This window comes from Delphinapterus leucas, chromosome 7 (assembly GCF_059928025.1).
Source record: "Delphinapterus leucas isolate spDelLeu-1000000601 "Yukka" chromosome 7, BTC_Dleu_Yukka2, whole genome shotgun sequence".
Taxonomy (NCBI): domain Eukaryota; kingdom Metazoa; phylum Chordata; class Mammalia; order Artiodactyla; family Monodontidae; genus Delphinapterus; species Delphinapterus leucas.
The window spans coordinates 62465537-62482092 of record NC_143135.1 but is presented as its reverse complement, the minus strand read 5'-3'; the positions used below and the strand labels follow the sequence as shown (position 1 = coordinate 62482092).

Sequence of the window (16556 nt, the reverse complement as noted above, 5' to 3'; positions counted from 1 at the left end):
CTGTATGTACATCAGAACTAAGCTGCCTCACCAGGATGTTATGAGACTGAATGAAATGAGGTATGGGAAACACTGGGCATTTCTCAGGGAGAAAGAAAATTGGCAATTTGCAGGTGGCCTTATAATTATGTTATTATAACATAGATGAGGTAGGTTGAGAAGGCAGGAATAAAAATGTTAGATGTATCCAGCACGCCTTGCTCATTACGTGGCACGGGTGGTAATCACCCAGAACTGTAGAAGGAGCTGTTGTTTAATTCCTCCTTTCCGTGTCAGAAACTACTGCTTTACTCAGTATCAGGTTCCAGCATGTTTTTCACCTATACTTTAACACTTGGGAACTGGGTGTGTTAAGTATATTTTGGGGTCTGTACTTTTAGACTAAGTGAACTTCAATAGAATGACTCAATACCTGTCAATATTTTGTTAGCCGGGAGTCAGGAGTTGGGGAGTGTAAGCCAGCAGTGACTGGATATTGGAGCTTCTGAAGGAGTTTTTTTCCAATAAAGTCTGGGGCAAGAGTCCTTCTTCCGTTGTGGGTACAATTCTGTGGGCTTCTGCCTGTGAATAGTTAAAACACTGTGGGTATTCAGTGTGTATTCAAGCATGGGAAGCTACCTGCGTTATTTTGGAACTCATCTTTGTTTGCATCTGTAGCACGGGGAAGCACAGAGAGGTTTGATGAACAGAGCAGCAGAGAATGAGGTTCCCTTTCGAGTGGCAAAGAAAAGTACAGGTGATCCCAGCTCTAGTTCTGGTCACTGATTTTCAGCATGGTGGTATTGGCACACACAGTGGTAAAGGACCAGTGTTTGGGATCTTAACAAAAGGCATAGCATATTTTTGAATTTGCTTCACTCAATCCCTGAGCCATTTCTTCATGTGTTTGTTGATGTGTTGAAGCCTCATTGAGTGTAATACGTGTTAGCACAGCGCTGGGTACTGGGCATGGGCACAGCATTAGCTGCCAAGGAGAAAGGGAGAAATCAACAATCCAACGGGAGAAACCAACCACAAAAAACACGGGGGAAAAAAAAAAAGCACTTGCAAAATTTTCTTCTGATTCCAGACACAGTTAATATTTAAGCTGAAAATTACCTCAGAAGAGGGTACGTCTGGTGTTATTTTTAACTGCTTTATTTTTAATTTTTTGGTCGTTCCACAAGGCTTGTGGGATCTTAGTTCCCCGACCAGGGGTCACACCTGTGACCCCTGCAGTGGAAGCTCGGAGTCCTAACCACTGGACCTCCAGGGAATTCATTTTTAACTGCTTTAGAGGGAAAGGCTAGTTAAGGTTCAAAAGCTTTAAAAGTTGCTGCATGTGCTTGGAAACATTTTATGGCTAGGCATAGAAGCAGATGGACTGTCCCACTGCCCACGTGGCGTAGTTCTAAGACTGCTATAAAGCCCTCCCTCTTCCCCAGATGTCCCTACCACGGTACCTAACGTTATTCTTCTTTTTAGTTAAGTCTTCAAAGACTTGTATTAAAATGCAAACACTTTTAGGAGGGGAACCCTAACAGTAGTTTCGTAGTCTAATATTTTAATAATCTTCTTACAGAAGTAAACCCATTTTGGCTAAGTGCCACATCTAGTATTGCAGGTAGTTTTTGAAGGGTACCTGAGGGAAGAGATCACAGAGCTCAAGGTGTGAACCTTGGCTTGCTGTACAGTTTTAAGAACTCATCACATGGAATGTATTGAATATCTTATATATGCAGGACACACCCTGCGAATAGAAATCTGATCCCTCTGAGAGGGATTCTAAGAAACAAAAGACACAGTATCTGGCTATAAAGAGACTATATATTCTCTTAGGAAAAATAATGCTTCCATATATGAATATCTGATCACATGATAACAAATAGTACCAGGCAGGGAGCAAATCCCAATCCCAAGGTACCAATAAAATGTGCAGTAAGACTTGAGACAAGGAGACCCACTTCCAGCTGAGCTGATAGGTGACCAGCATCACAAGGGAGGTGAGATTTGGACTGGGCTTGGAGGTGATAGTGAGGATTTGGGTCAAGAGAGTAGAGCAAACACTTGAGGGAAGGGCTGGGGATAGGTTGGGGGAGACAACAAAGAGGGACAGTGAGTCATGTTTGGCATGAGGGTCAACAGGAAGGCGGAGTGGGAGGGTACAGTGGGTCAGATGGTGGAGCGTCTCCAATTCCTTCCTGAGGAGTTCAGACTTCAGCTTCATTCCACAGGCCTTGAGGATCCAGGAAAGGTAACGAGCAGAAGAGGGACATGATCAAAGTTCTGTTTTAGACCATCCCATTTTAGAGGTGGAATGCTGAATGGATTAGAGAAGTGGAACTTTGGTGTCAGGAGGTCGAATATGAGGCTAGTACAGATGACAGAAATAAAGGAGGAATCAGTAGGGGTGGAAAGGAAGTGACAGATGTGAGAGTAACTGGGAAGGAAGAAATCGCCCAGACTTCACTCCAGTCCTCTTGCCATAAACCACTGCTTTACTCGTGTGAGAAATCAGAGGCAGTAGAGCCCAGCCATTACAATGATTGTCTTTGGAGTCAGGGTCAGACACACCTGGTGCAAATCCCCAGCTCTTTCACTAACTTAAGCTCTCCAAGCCTCAGTTTTCTCGCTAGTAAAATGGGGAGAAGTATACATACCTCACAGGGATGTTGCAAAGATCAACTGAGAATAAGATGGTTGCTGTATTGATGGTTGTGAGATAAAAGACAGGCAAACAAAACATTGATGCATTCCTCAAGAGAAGCAAAGCCGGAGCTTAACTGAGGAAGTAACTGTATTTTCAGAGACAGTGTGAGGCATAAGACTCTTGTTTTATTTTTTTCTAGTAAGCAGACTTGTGAACTGTACTTAACCAAGTATCTCACCCTCATCCCATTTCCCGCCAATCCCAACCACAAGGTAACCCAGTGAATACTGTATGTTTCTGGTGTTTGATCGCGTGCTCTGAATACCTCATTTCTTCTTCTCTTTTGATTTCTGAATAGCAGGAACAAAGACATTTTGTTTAAAACCTAAATAATGTGCCTCATTGTAATTTGGCAAACAACATAGATATTTTTAAAAACCATGGCACCTGTGTGCTGCTGCCTTCCCTGGCACTGGCTCAGTTGGCCTTCAGTTATTCAGTTGTTCACCAGTTGTGTACCAGGCACTGTACAAGGCATCGTGGGGAATAGAAAAAAGGTCAAGATACTCTTTAAGGATCTCCCAGTTTACTATGAGAGATAAGATATGTATGCACAGAATGAGGTTGCATAGCAGACATGAAATCCATAGCTGCATGGATTTAGTTTAGTAGAGTTTAGTAGAGAGAGACTGGTTTCATCTCTGGGCAGGAGGGGACAACATGATATGCAGTGTGGACAGTTGTGGGCCTGGTGGCTAGAGGCGCAGGAACTGGATTTCCAGGGAGCAGAGGGAGGAGAATGTAGAGACTCTGCTTGTCCTTTGTTCTTGGTGAGTGGGAAGGAGAAAGGAGGAAGATGACAGGAGAAGATGGCTGTTCCATGGAGACCCCAACCATCAGCATTTGGCCCAGGTCCTCTCATTGTGTGACTGATTTATTTACTAAAGGAGATGATACAAAACACTGTGAGAAAACTGAACATGGCATCTGCTATAAGCTTCCTTGTATCACTCACTGGCTTCTTAAAGTGACACTCAAGAGACATTGCTTTCTAGTCCTGAGCTATTGGCTGTTTTTACTGTGAGTTCTATCAGTGACCAGGATTCTTTTCTCACATTGGTCGCTAGATAACTTGATTCAAGTTTGTGCTCACCTGTTTCAAGAACAGAGGCCTCCTGCCATGTGTTTTTCTATTAGCCTTAATTCTGGCTCCATTATAAGTTCCTCCTCTTGTTCCCTGCCCTTCCCCTCCCCATCCCTTTCCTCCCCCTTTCTCACAACCCTGCGGTCAGGCTGTATTCGATATACAGCTGCCTCATCTGCTGTAATTCCTTTCTGGAACAGTGAGGAAGGCAACAGAAGGCATGGCTTCCTCAAGTGTTCAGCTTGTTCCTGGGACTACAAAAGTAGCAATCAACGTGCAGAGAGAAGGAAAGGAAATGAATTTGCAAGAACATCTAGTCCATAATTTTAGTGACAACTGTCTTGGGCAAGGCTCTGTGGCCTTGGGGCAAAATGCTCCCCTCCCCCCCTCCAGTTCTTTAGCTTCATGGTAAAAAGCCAGCACCTTCCGAGGTGCTTCTTCCAAGTCCTTGACTCTGTGATGCTACTAGGAGAACTGGTGGAGTTTAACCAGGCACGGTGCTTTCAGCCAATAGTGACTTCCCGTCTTATGCCTGAGGCAGGGCCACTGGAGCAGGAAGTCTGAGTGGGTCGTTTTCCTCCCACTCGGGGGCCACTATGACCCTCTTTGACCTTCTTACTCAACAGCCAAGGGAGCAGTTGTTCAGGAGGGAGCTGGCTCAACTCACTTTTCTCCATTCGCCCTCCCTGCACTCTCACCCTAGGGCTGCCCTGTCCCTCAGGTAGGGAATCATGGTCTAGAGAATTCTCCTCTCCCTTCTAAGCCAGCTCCAGGCTTCTGACCTCCCACCATCTTCTGGATGCTCTGCTTGTCTTTACTCCTCTTGTATTCGAACGAGAACTCACCTGGCCAGCCTGTAGAGTTGGGTTGAAAGTTCCCAGTAAGTTTCCCCAATCCACCATCCTCCTGGCACAGCATCTCTTAGATCTGCTGTTTCTTCCGTTCTACTGCCCAATCACTTGTCTCACCTGCGTCTTTTCTTTAGCTATTTTCTACCCAAGTTAGAGTAAGCAGTGCCCTTCTGGTCCTGGCCTACGGAATCTCTAAAATGCTCTGGGGCCTTATTTCAGCAGGGATGTTCCCTTCTTGAGAACAACTGCTCACTGTTCTAGTCTGCATCTGATGTTAGGTCCTGACTTTGAGGTGAGTTTATTTGTACAGATTTAAACTGTGAACCTCCTGTGTGCCTGGTACCGTGATAAAAACTTCAAGGCTTCTGATGGATGGTTTTTGTCTTGTCTCATGCCTGTTTTCATTTCTGTTCTACCATTGCCTTTGCTTCGCTGCTTAATCCTCTCTAGGCTCCAACTCCCTCTACCTTACTGGCAGTTTGATTTTACAAACTTCCTCTCCTATCCTGCCTTAATAGCTTCTGGCTTCAGAGGCGTGATTTAAGCTTCCTCAAAGGGTAAGTTTTTATTCGCTGAATTGTTTCTTTTGCAGTTCCAGCGTGGTAAATCCAGCTTCCAGTATGATTGATACATCCCAGGAAAGCACAAGGAAGTCAGCTGTATCTCCAGCCAAGGTAGACTGAGCTCAGACTTTGAAAATCTCATTTGGGGAAGGAGTGCCATTTTTCTCATTTTATCAAAGCACCGTGAAATAAAGAGAAATTCGTAGTACTTTTTTCCTACCAAACATAGATAATTTTTACTGTTTAATATAAGAAATCACTCTTGTGGTGGAAAATTTTATGAATATCATGTTACTGCATTGCTGAAGACCTAGATTTTTTGTCCTAAAGAATGAAAAGTCTAATGCTGTTGGGGGCTGCTGCTTTGAAGCATAAGAATGTGGCTTGTTGGTTCCATATCAGTCCTTATTCCTATTCATGGCTTCCTGAATCTCTGTTAGAGGTCTGCTTAGGGGAGGGAATTGTCAATTTTTGAAACAACAGATAGCAGATATTGATATTCAGTCTTACATTAATAAAAAAATGCTGGGGGGGAGGGATAAATTAGGAGTTAGGGGTTAACATATTCACACTAGTATATATAAAATAGATAACCAACAAGGACCTACTGTATAGCACAAGGAACTATACTCAATATTTTGTAATAACCTAAAGGAGAAAAGAATCTGAATTAAAAATATATATATATGTATATGTATGTATGTATAACTGAATCACGCTGCTCTACACCTGAAACTAACACAACATTGTAAATCAACTATACTTCAATTGAAAAAAATTCTATTTACTGATACGCTTTTCTGTCATTAGAATTGATGATCATGATAGTGACTATGAACCACTTCAAGATACCTTGTCTTTTAAATCCTTATAGGAAAGGTCAGTTACAATTATATTTAGTACAGCTTTAATCTATCACAGTGAGTCTCATACAGTAGGAAGAGCACGGGTGGGAATCTGCCCTAATTAGAGTCTCAGGTTTACCCCGACCTTGACCACCTCTTTGATATGTTCAGGCCCATGTTTTCTCACATCTGTAAAAATTTCACTTCTGTGAGATTTAGATTTGAATGCCTCGTTCTGGTTTAACTTTGGAGGACTCTGGAATTGAGTATACTTTATAAAATTTTGTCCTGTGTTTTTTTTTTGGTTGTTTTTTTTTATTTTTTTGGTATGGCATATAGTAATTCTTTGCTAACCAGATTAATTAAGACCATCATTTTTCAAACATGCCAGATAGAATTTACTGGATAAAACTACCAACTATTGGAGATAATAAGCATTTGCTGACACTGAGTTGCTGCTGTGACATTTAAAATGAGTTTAATAAACAATATTTTTCCCCAGCAAAGGAAGAATCCATTTAATAGCTCCATGCTGCCAGAAGATCACTTATCTCAACAAATCAAAAATGAGCAGTCAAAAAATGGAAGGGCTGGTTTCTTTCAGACTTCAAAAGAGGGTAAATATTATTTTTATGGGCTAGATATTTTTATCTTTGTTATCTATGGACTAAGGGAAATTCTCAGAGTTCCTTTAACCAAAATAGCTTTCAAGAGAAAGTGAAAAGTCCTGATGGTTTTCTTCTACTTTGCCCACTGGTTTCCTGCCTGAGGGAAGGAAGCAGAAATTTTAGAAACCGGAAGTTCATGCATTCCAGTCTCAGAGCTGACACTTGTGTGACCTCCATGTCTTGGGTCCCCCCACAGTAACCTGGGAAATTTTTTGACCAGAGGCATTCAGTCATTCATTTAACAGTCTTTATTGGATGTCTACCAGGTACAGACGCAGTTCTCTGTTTAAAATGGAGAGTTTGCCTCAAGATAAAAGACCACTTGACAATGTTACAATCCTCTAATCTGTAGTTATCAGCCCAGTCTTCCAGGAGCATTTGATCAGATTTGTTGCTTAACTGATTGAAGTCTGCCTCTTATGGAATTTTACCATTCTCACCATTAAGAAGAAACATTAGACAATTTAATCTCTTCAAAAGCAACTGTAAGAAGATTCCACAAGCATCAAAGATTGGACAAGGGGTAGAAAATTAACAAACAGTAGAGTTAGGAGTTTCAATTAGCCTGTTTTAATATTAGTGCAGTTTTCCTCTCCATTGGATACACTTTAGGTAGCATAAAATACTTTACAGAAAAGAAGTCACTGGAACATTACCTGTTTTTTTTAACTTTTTAACAAAATTAATTTTTGTTTTAGGTATTGAGATTTTAAAAAATTGAGCTCCCTTTTCTGGTTTCCATACGTGAATTTTTTAAAGTGACTTCTGTGTTTTTTCTTTACCCTCCTTGAGGAATTTTTAAAGTTTCTTTTTTTAAAAAAATTTTTATTGAGTATAAAATACCACAAACTATGTATTATGTAAAGCACAGCAATCTTAAATTTAATGAAGTTCATGCATGAATTTTTTAAGGCTTTTTAATTAGGTCTGTATTTATGCTTCATGCTTCATTGTCTTTAATACTTAGTGTTTTTGCTAAATGTAGATTAAGTTTATGATAGGTGTTTTAAATTACAGAGTTATTCTGCATTTGGTATATCATCTAATATGTTTTACTTTTCAGATGAATTGTCAGAGTCCAAAGAAGAGTCATCTATCCTGGATATTTCAAGCCAAAAGTTAGAGAAAACAAAGCAGACTTTTCCAGGCCCTGAGAATGGGTCCCAAATCAAGGCTCCAATCCCCAATGCCAGGAAAATGATCTATAAATCGCATGACTTAAAGCAAGATGATAACCAGTCTTTTCCTAGACAAAGGACAGACTCCCTGAACACAAGAGGGGCTCCAAGAGGGATCCTGAAACGCAATTCCAGTTCCAGTAGCACAGACTCAGAAACTGTTCGTTTTCCTCAGAACGTTGAACCCAAAAGCAAAATTGTGTCACCTGGCCTAACCATCCATGAGAGAATTTCTGAGAAGGAGCATTCTTTAGAAGATGACTCCTCCTCAAACTCACTGGAGCCATTAAAGCACGTGAGATTCTCTGCAGTGAAGGATGAACTCCCACAGAGTCTGGGGCTAGTCCATGGCCGGGAAGTAGGAGAATTTAGTGTTTTAGAATCCGACAGGTTGAAGAATGGAACAGAAGATGCAGGGGACATAGATGAGTTTTGCAATGATCCTAAGCCTTCCCAATACAGAAAGACTTCACTTTTTCAGCCATCAGCCTCAAGCCCAAGTACATCAAAAAATGAAACACATCAGCCAACGACTTCTGGTTCCTTTCCAATTAATGAGCACCATTCTCCCAAAGAAGTTTTAACTACAAGAGCACAGTCCACTGAGAATTCACACATCATCAATGAACACAAAGCTAACTCATCAGAATTGTCAAGGCTTGAATCAAAATTGTCCAGAAGCCCTGCTGGTAAGAGATTCGTCACTACCAGGCTCTAAAAACTGAGCCAGTGGGCTTGGAATGGCCAGGCCAGCCAGCCAGCCTGGTAGAAACCCATTTTGCTTTCTAGGTATTCCCGCTAAAATTCAAGCAGATGCCACCGGGGAATGTTTATGCCTCTTAATGGGTTTGCATGTTTTCCTCAATCACCAATAACTAAAAGAACCAGGATAGCACACTTTCCGGCACATTATGCTTAATCCAAAAAAAAAAAAAAAATCATATCAATAATTTAACTAAACAAATTATAGCACTTTGAGTTAAATCAAGGTGTATATACAGAGTGAGAAATAAACATATGCTAATACCTTTGTACAGAGTAAATATATTATTACTCACCTAATGCAAATTTATCAATTACCATTTAACCAAACTTCGGTTTCTCTTTTAATTTCAGGAGAACTGTCACTTTCTTAGCCTCAAAGGATGGGAAACTAGACTTTAAATTCTGACTATGAAAAAGCCTCATACTTTGGCCTGCCCAGGGCCTCCATCCATTTGTTCTTAGACTTTAAATGCTCTGGAGGAACTTTCTCCTTCAGCTGGTGTGAGCTGAGAGGCAATGAGAGTACTGCTTTTTCCTGCTAACTGGCTGACTAGTCCTCTCTTGAAGATCTTAGAACTCTCAGGGGATGCCTCAAACTGCTTTCCTATGCCTACATGATTACTTCACAATTCTTATGTTTTAAAACAGAAGCAATGGGAAAAATCATTTTGTGTACTCTCTCCCATCTTCACTAAGTCCTAATCTAACTCTATGATAATTTTTTTTTTTTTTTTTTTTTTTTGCGGTACGCAGGCCTCTCACTGTTGTGGCCTCTCCCGTTGCGGAGCACAGGCCCAGCGGCCACGGCTCACGGACCCAGCCGCTCCGCGGCATGTGGGATCTTCCCGGACCGGGGCACGAACCTGCGTCCCCTGCATCGGCAGGCGGACTCTCAACCACTGCGCCACCAGGGAAGCCCTATGATAATTTTTATAGTCAGGAAAATTTACAGTAGCAACAGTCAAGTTTCTAACTCATTTACTCTCCTCCTCCCTTATTAGTCGATACTAAGTTGACCCTGAGTCACTTTTGCTCAGCCGTACACTTTCATACTTATTCAATTCAATCCACTTCTTAAAGGACAAAGCATTTCCATCACCCCTCTCCCTGGGTATTTTAAATCATTTGAACAGAAGAGAATATTTTTTTTAAAAAAAATTAAAAATTAGCTTCTTCAAGATATAAAGGAACTCATTTTAAGGAAACTACTAAAGTTTGAATAAACACTAGCAAATAATTGGGTGATGCTTACTTAAATGTTTATCCAAAAGATGAAAAATATTTCTTTGGTAATATTTTCCTTTGTTATAATCCATAGGAAAAAAATGGTAAACCTTTCCTGATTTTCAAAGTGCACCTGCTTTCCCACAGACTACCTTTATAATTTTGTATTAACTATTTATTTTTGCTTTCTGATTTTTAAATCTCAATCTCAGCTCACCGTGAAGTCTGGGGAGAAGCCGTCATCAGCTAAACCCATTTTGGTTGACAGACAGGCCTTCTGGTCTCAGAGCTTATATACAGAGTTCTGCTTACTCATTAATGCCCTGCTTTCCCCCCTGCTTACCACAGAAATATATACAAGTAAATAATGGAGCATAAGAAGAAAATCAGGACCAAAAAAGAATGGTAAACTCTAATTGTGTGAATTATAAGGGTTTGACTTTAGCTCTGAGCTTTAGGACAGTCATTATCACACTCATTATATTATACTGGAAGAAAACAAAAGAATTCCTCAAAGGAAACAAAACATTATCTGGCATCAAATTTTTAAACTCTTCTTATTTTTAAGTAATATACTTTCATTTGAAAAGTGTAAAAACATTTGAAAAGAAGAAATGCATACAGAATAAAACAATTATCACCTGTGATATCACCCAGCACTAAGTATCACTAATGTTTAATTGTAGGACCTTCCAATAATTTTCAGGCATGGATATAATTTAAATTATGTTTATACTGTCCAGACTGCTTTTTTTTTCACTAACTGTAGTACAAGCATTTTTTTCATTATTAGTCTTCTGTTAAACAGACTAACAAAGAATTCTTAAAGATTTCTCAAAGGAACTTTATCATTACTGACATATATTTAATAGTATAATGTGTAGTTATGAAAGGAAACCAATATCCACTATGTGCCAATTATTGTATAAGCCTTTGTTGTTTTAGCATTTAGCCAGAGTTGATGATTAAAATCAAAGAGATAATTTTATTAACTGACATCTCTGGTACATTTCAGATGTAGCTAATGTCATAAAAAGTCAGCTCACGTAATTTTCAAGAACATGTATTGTGTAGCTTAGCATTTATAAGGAAGAGCAAGAAATGCTGAAACACCTTTAGTCTTAACTAAAGGGAAAGAATGCCTGAGTTCCCTCATCTACATGTGCCATGTGCCCTGTGAATAAAGCTCAGAAAGGTCTCTCCCTACTTTTTCTTTTTTCTTTTTTTTTTTTTAACATCTTTATTGGAGTATAATTTCTCCCTACTTTCTTGGTAGACTAGAAAGAATTTAAGTGTCCTTCCCTAGCCTCCTAGCCATTGGTTGGCAAACATCAGGGAACAGGTAGAAATCCCATTCTCCATCAGTCCTCATTTTACTTTGTCTCACAGAGACTACCTCCAGCTTACAGATTGTAGAAGGGAAATAGGGGATCATGGAGGAGCCTCTTGAGACCATGGTCCTCAAACTGAAGTATGCAAAACAACCACTGGGATAGCTGGTAGGAAAGATTCCTGGGCCCCATCTTCAGAGATTCTGGTTCAGTATACCAGGAGTAAGGCCCTTGGATGCAAATATCCTTCTTGTGCCATTCTGATGTTTTGGAGGGAGCTCCTTGTTTAATCTTTCTTGAACGTTGTTTTTCTAACTTCTGAAATCTCCTAAGTCTGTGTTTCTCGAACTTGAGTATAAGCCCTCTCTAGGGTTTATGAGTGGGCCAGTAGATAGGTGGTGTCATAAAATCAACATGATGTATCTTCCTGGAGTGTCTATTTTATGCAAAGCTTTGAGAAAAATTAATGTTTAAAATGTAACATGGGTCAGAATACAAAATCTACTTGATCTTTTAGAATAAAACAGACACTTGAAAGAAATTCCCCAATTCGGCTTACATCCCATACTTCCAGGGGCCTATGTTTACCTTCCTTTACTGTTATAGGGCATCTTTGGTAGAATATCTTAATTAGGATGGTTTACATTATAACTCCAGATAAATGCTGATATAAACAGCTAATGGTGTAGAAAATGTAAATACAAAGTGCCTTTTTAAAAGATAATGTGAGTGATTGAATAATAATTCTTTAAGCATTCTCTTATTTAGAAAAGCATTTCTATGTTGCAGATGAACTGTCTCACGTTGAGCCTGAGTCATCTCAGGTGCCACATCTCAGTTCTAGAGACCATCAGCAAGGTAAGCCCCCTCTTCTCAAGTCCCTAAAAGCTAAGACGTCCTCATGCTCTGGTCCACATGCCACTGAGATGAGGAAGACAACCGATGATTCCATATCTAAAGTCCTAGACTGGTTTAACCGAAGTTCTCATTCAGATGACAAGAAATCATCTCTCGAATATTCCCAAGAAATAGAGCCCAAAGAAAAAACAGACTCAAAGTCACGGATTGCTGTTGCCTTGGTGACAGGTGATACCAGTCAAAAAGAAAATGGCTCAAAGGCTCTGTTATCCACCAAAGTTGAATTGACACCTGTGGGATCTGATTCAACATTCCAGGTAGAGGAAAATATGCCTTTTGGAAATGGCAAAAATGTGAATATCAAACCCAAATCTATTAATTTGTCCCCACAAGGCAAGGAAAGTCCAGGCATACTGCAACCATTCGAAATCTCCAGTCCAAATCAAGAGAGTAAAACTGTGGACTATAGCCAAGGTTCAAAAAACGTAGGAGAAGGAATTGGGGTACTTCCTCCAACCAATAACTACTCCTACAGTGTTTGCAAAGGATCTCATGCAGAAGATCAAGTTCCATGCAACACTAAGGATGTTGACAGTTTAGGTGAAGAAGAGCCCAAGCTTTGTGTTTATGAAAAAAATAGAAGAAAGTCAGAAGTGAATTTTGACTCTTCAACAGTTTTCGAGCAATGGAGTTTGAAAGACAACGTGAAGGCAGAGAGAGAGAGCAAAGGAAGAGATAGTTACATCCTAAAAGCTTCTTCAGAATCAGAGACTATTGAGTCACCCCCTGAGGCTACCAACAATAAATCTCCTTGGAAGGAGCCTAAGGTCCAACTACAAGAAGCAGGTGAGGTTCCCCAAAACCAAGTGCAAAGAGAGAAATACAAAAGAGTGAGTGACAGAATATCCTTTTGGGAAGGTGAGAAAGCTACTGCTAACTTAACTCATAAAGAACCGACATCTTCATTTTGTCAGGAACGACTTTCTGCTAAAGCATATCAGCCTGTGAGGTCCATGGACAGTTTATCTACAGGCTGTAGTAAATATAATAATCAAGTCACTGCCAAACAAGTGGTCCTAGATAAGGATGGTCAAGCAGCCCATCTCTGCCATTTTTATTCCTCAAATAAAACTAAAGAGACCAGGCCCCAAATATCAGGTCCATCCAAAAATGATCCTTCAGCTGGCCAACCAGGTAAAGTGTCTCTGTTTCAGAGTAAGACAACTGAGCCTATAAGAAGATTACCAGTGACAGACAGTTTGCATTATGAAAAGGACATTACTCTTCCACCACTGCAACTTCCTTCAAATGTTGGGAGTGAAATACATACCTCTTTGGAGAAAGACAGATCTCTAATTGGTGAATGGAATCCCAACTTTAAAGTTATATCCCTAAAAGAAAGAATGGATGAACCCAATACAGAACAGGTCTATAATCACTCTCAATTTGAGAATTTGAGAAAGTTTTGGGACTTAGGAGCCAATCCAAACAGTCAAGATAATATTGAGAAGAATACTACCACAAGCCAAAAAAATTCTGTGCCTTTTAATAGCCAGAAACGCGAAGAATTCAGTGACATTAAATCATCAGGAAAAAATACCCATGAAAGAGAGACGCTTCTAAGCCAGAAAAAAGTTCCGGAAAGAGAGGAAATAGAGAAATTAAATTCAAAGGGCACACTCCAGGTGTTACCAAATGAAAGCACATTTCCATTGAGACCACCCAGAAAGTCCACTCATCAGTTGCCAGGATATGAGTCATCAAAGGAAAACATGGGAAAAAATACAGAAGGGTTTGTTACTCCAGTGTTCAAGGAAGACAAGGATTACTCTGACCGAGAGATTCAAGAGATTCAAGAATCCCTTGTGAAAACAAGTGTTTTCTCTAAAGACTACAGAGACGCGTTTAATGACAGCTTACAGAAGCTGCTTTCAGAAGCCTCATCACCAGTCATCCAGCCCTCTGGTGGAAAAGTTCATAAAAAACAAGGGCTTGAACCAGGTATTTCTGAACATAGGACATGGCCTCGAAAGACAGATTTTGCTGATACCGAGGAAGAAGCCAAAAGACCTAAGGAGATCATTAATGAGCATATAGACAAACCAGTAGCTCCTCCAAAGGTCAATTCGAACACTTTGACTGCTAGTCTAGACAGACTCCTGAAGGAAGCAACTGGACCTCCACCCTCTCCCTCGCAAACCAAATGTGAACCGGCAACCACTAGGGTAGACTCTGAGTCTGAAGAGAGTAGAGTTTATGAAAAAGGGATAGAATGGAGTCAGAACACATCAGCCTATCAGAGAGAGATACTAGCTTCTTTTCCAGAGGCAGAAACTTTGGGAAATTCAGCTCTCTCCCAGAAAGCTCAAAGCGGTGAGTGCCAGCTAAACACGGAGAACTTGTTTCAGATGGCTGCGGAAGGTTCTAACCCATTGGATCAACCTTCCTATCACCACAGAAAGGGTTCTTTTGGGGATGTGGCCAACACTCCCCAAGGTATGCCTTCTTCTAAGGATGCTCATCTTGTTCCTCAGAATAAGGCACTACCTTCTCAAAGGGAATTTCTGAGACTGTAGAAAAAGTTCTTCTTCTACCCAAACCTGCACTGAATGATGTAAAGGCTGTATTACAAAAGCTACTTAGAGAAGCTTTGTTGACTTATCCAGTTGGGAGGGAAGTAGTTTCTGGAGAAGTAAAAGCAGAATTTCCTGAAGGCGTGCAGGTAGAAGGTAGCCCCTCAAATTCTCTGGGAGTTATCCCATCACAGACTACAATGGACAGCATAGTTCCAGACAGAAAGGATTTGTATTCCTTCAGTGTAGTTCCTGATAAAACTCATAAAGTTGGATCTTATTTAGCTGCCCAAATGCCTCCATCAGAACAAACCCTTAGCTCATCTGCTTCTACTGTTGCTCAGGATGGCAAAGAGTTATCTCAGGAAGTGACAGAAACTGTGAGGGAAACAATTATTCAACCTAAATCAGAGCTCCTTGAATTCAGTGCTGTCTTAGAAAAACTACTGAAGGAAACAATTGAAACCCCGTGCTCAAAATATGACAGTGATACAGGGACTCTTTATTCATCAAAGTTAATAGGTAGTACTGAGGTGCCCAGGCAGGCTGCTTCTGAATTCCATCCTAAGGAAATAAAAGAAACAGCAGAAAAGTCTGAGGCTCCATCAATTACTGGGAGTGCTTTTGAGATTGGCTTTGAGAAACTCCTTAAAGAATCATCTAACGGTCCTTCTTATCAGCTCCAGGTGTCAGTGAAGGAAGAAACTCCTGAGAAGGAGCCTTCACAGTCAAAGCAGGCCAGGTTCTTGGGGAAAGTGCCCTCTTTTTACTGGACAGCCTCAAAGGCCTCGGAAATGAAACTTAAGAGTAATGTTTTCAAATCTCAGGTCAGGCAATGTGATAAAGTGTTGGGAAGAGACAAAGCTGACTGATTTACCAATAGATCTCTGTGGTTTTGAAAGTGGGGTTGAGATCCCTGGAACCTCACAACTTTCTGTGGACCATGAAATAGGGACCACTGAAACTATAAAACCCCCAGAGGACAGGAATTATGAAAGTGAGGTTGCAGTAGTTTGAGAAGGGGCTTTTCAGGAGCTTGGTTTCAAAGAGGCTCCTGAAGCAATGAACGTGCCCAGAAATAGGCAACCCATTCCTCTCCTGACAGACAAAGAAAACTCTACAAAAATAAGTAAAGTTGAATTGATTCTGGCATCACCATATAAGAGACAAGAGAAAAAGGAAGAAAAAGAAGGTTTCTCTGACTCTGATATTTCAGATGGAAACATCAGTTCTAAGGCAGAAAGCTGCAGAAATACCTCCAGTGAGCATTTTGAGGTTTTTAACTGATTGGTTAATGAGTTGATTTATGTAATGCTGACATAAAGGATGGTGTAGTTTTTAGAATTGGGGTTAATTTGACAATCCCAAATAGTACTAAATTCTTCCTTGTACTTCAGTTCTCCCTAGATTTTCTTAATAAAAAACTACATTTCCTTTTATCTTCTTTAATCAGATGAGTTACATAGAGATAGCTTTACCCATCAGGCAGTGTTTCAGAATCTGACTTTATTCTCACTGATCAGTGATAGAATTTTTAGGTTTCAAAAATATTTTTTAAAGAACTTTTGGGGTTTAGAGAGTACCTCTAAAACATCCAAGTGTGCTTTTCTCTTGGAGCTAATTAGAATTTCCTAATTGGCAGTCCATACAGGAGTCTCTAGTAAGATTTGTGGCAAGAAACTCCCATACTGGTCACACATTTCCCTTTTAAGGACAGTAGTTTACCACATTAGTGGCTAAGTACCAGGAACAAAGTGCAAGGCTGGAAGTTTCCCTGAGATACCTTGGGCTGTGGTGTTTCTGTTGCCACTCTCTCCCTCTTGTTTGCGGTTATCTGCAGGATCCTCCCCTTCTAGGGTATGCCTCAGTCTGATGACCTCACCTGATTCCACCTATAAGGGCATTGCCTGGCCTGCTGCATTTCTTT

General features: G+C 40.5%; 1 protein-coding gene across 5 annotated transcripts in view; it reads left to right on the top strand.

Moving 5' to 3' along the window:
• SYTL2 (synaptotagmin like 2) overlaps positions 1 to 16556 on the top strand; it is a 98004-nt gene that overhangs the window by 57435 nt on the left and 24013 nt on the right. For 2 of the 5 annotated variants that reach the window (XM_022594008.2, XM_089914168.1), the window contains exons 5-8: positions 5217 to 5298; positions 6535 to 6649; positions 7764 to 8567; positions 11988 to 14429. In XM_022594008.2, coding sequence (XP_022449716.2) covers positions 5217 to 5298; positions 6535 to 6649; positions 7764 to 8567; positions 11988 to 14429 — 3443 coding nt within the window. Of the gene's footprint in view, positions 1 to 5216; positions 5299 to 6534; positions 6650 to 7763; positions 8568 to 11987; positions 14430 to 16556 lie in introns of those variants that run through there. The other 3 variants (XM_089914169.1, XM_022594013.3, XM_022594009.2) reach the window with 2 other exon arrangements.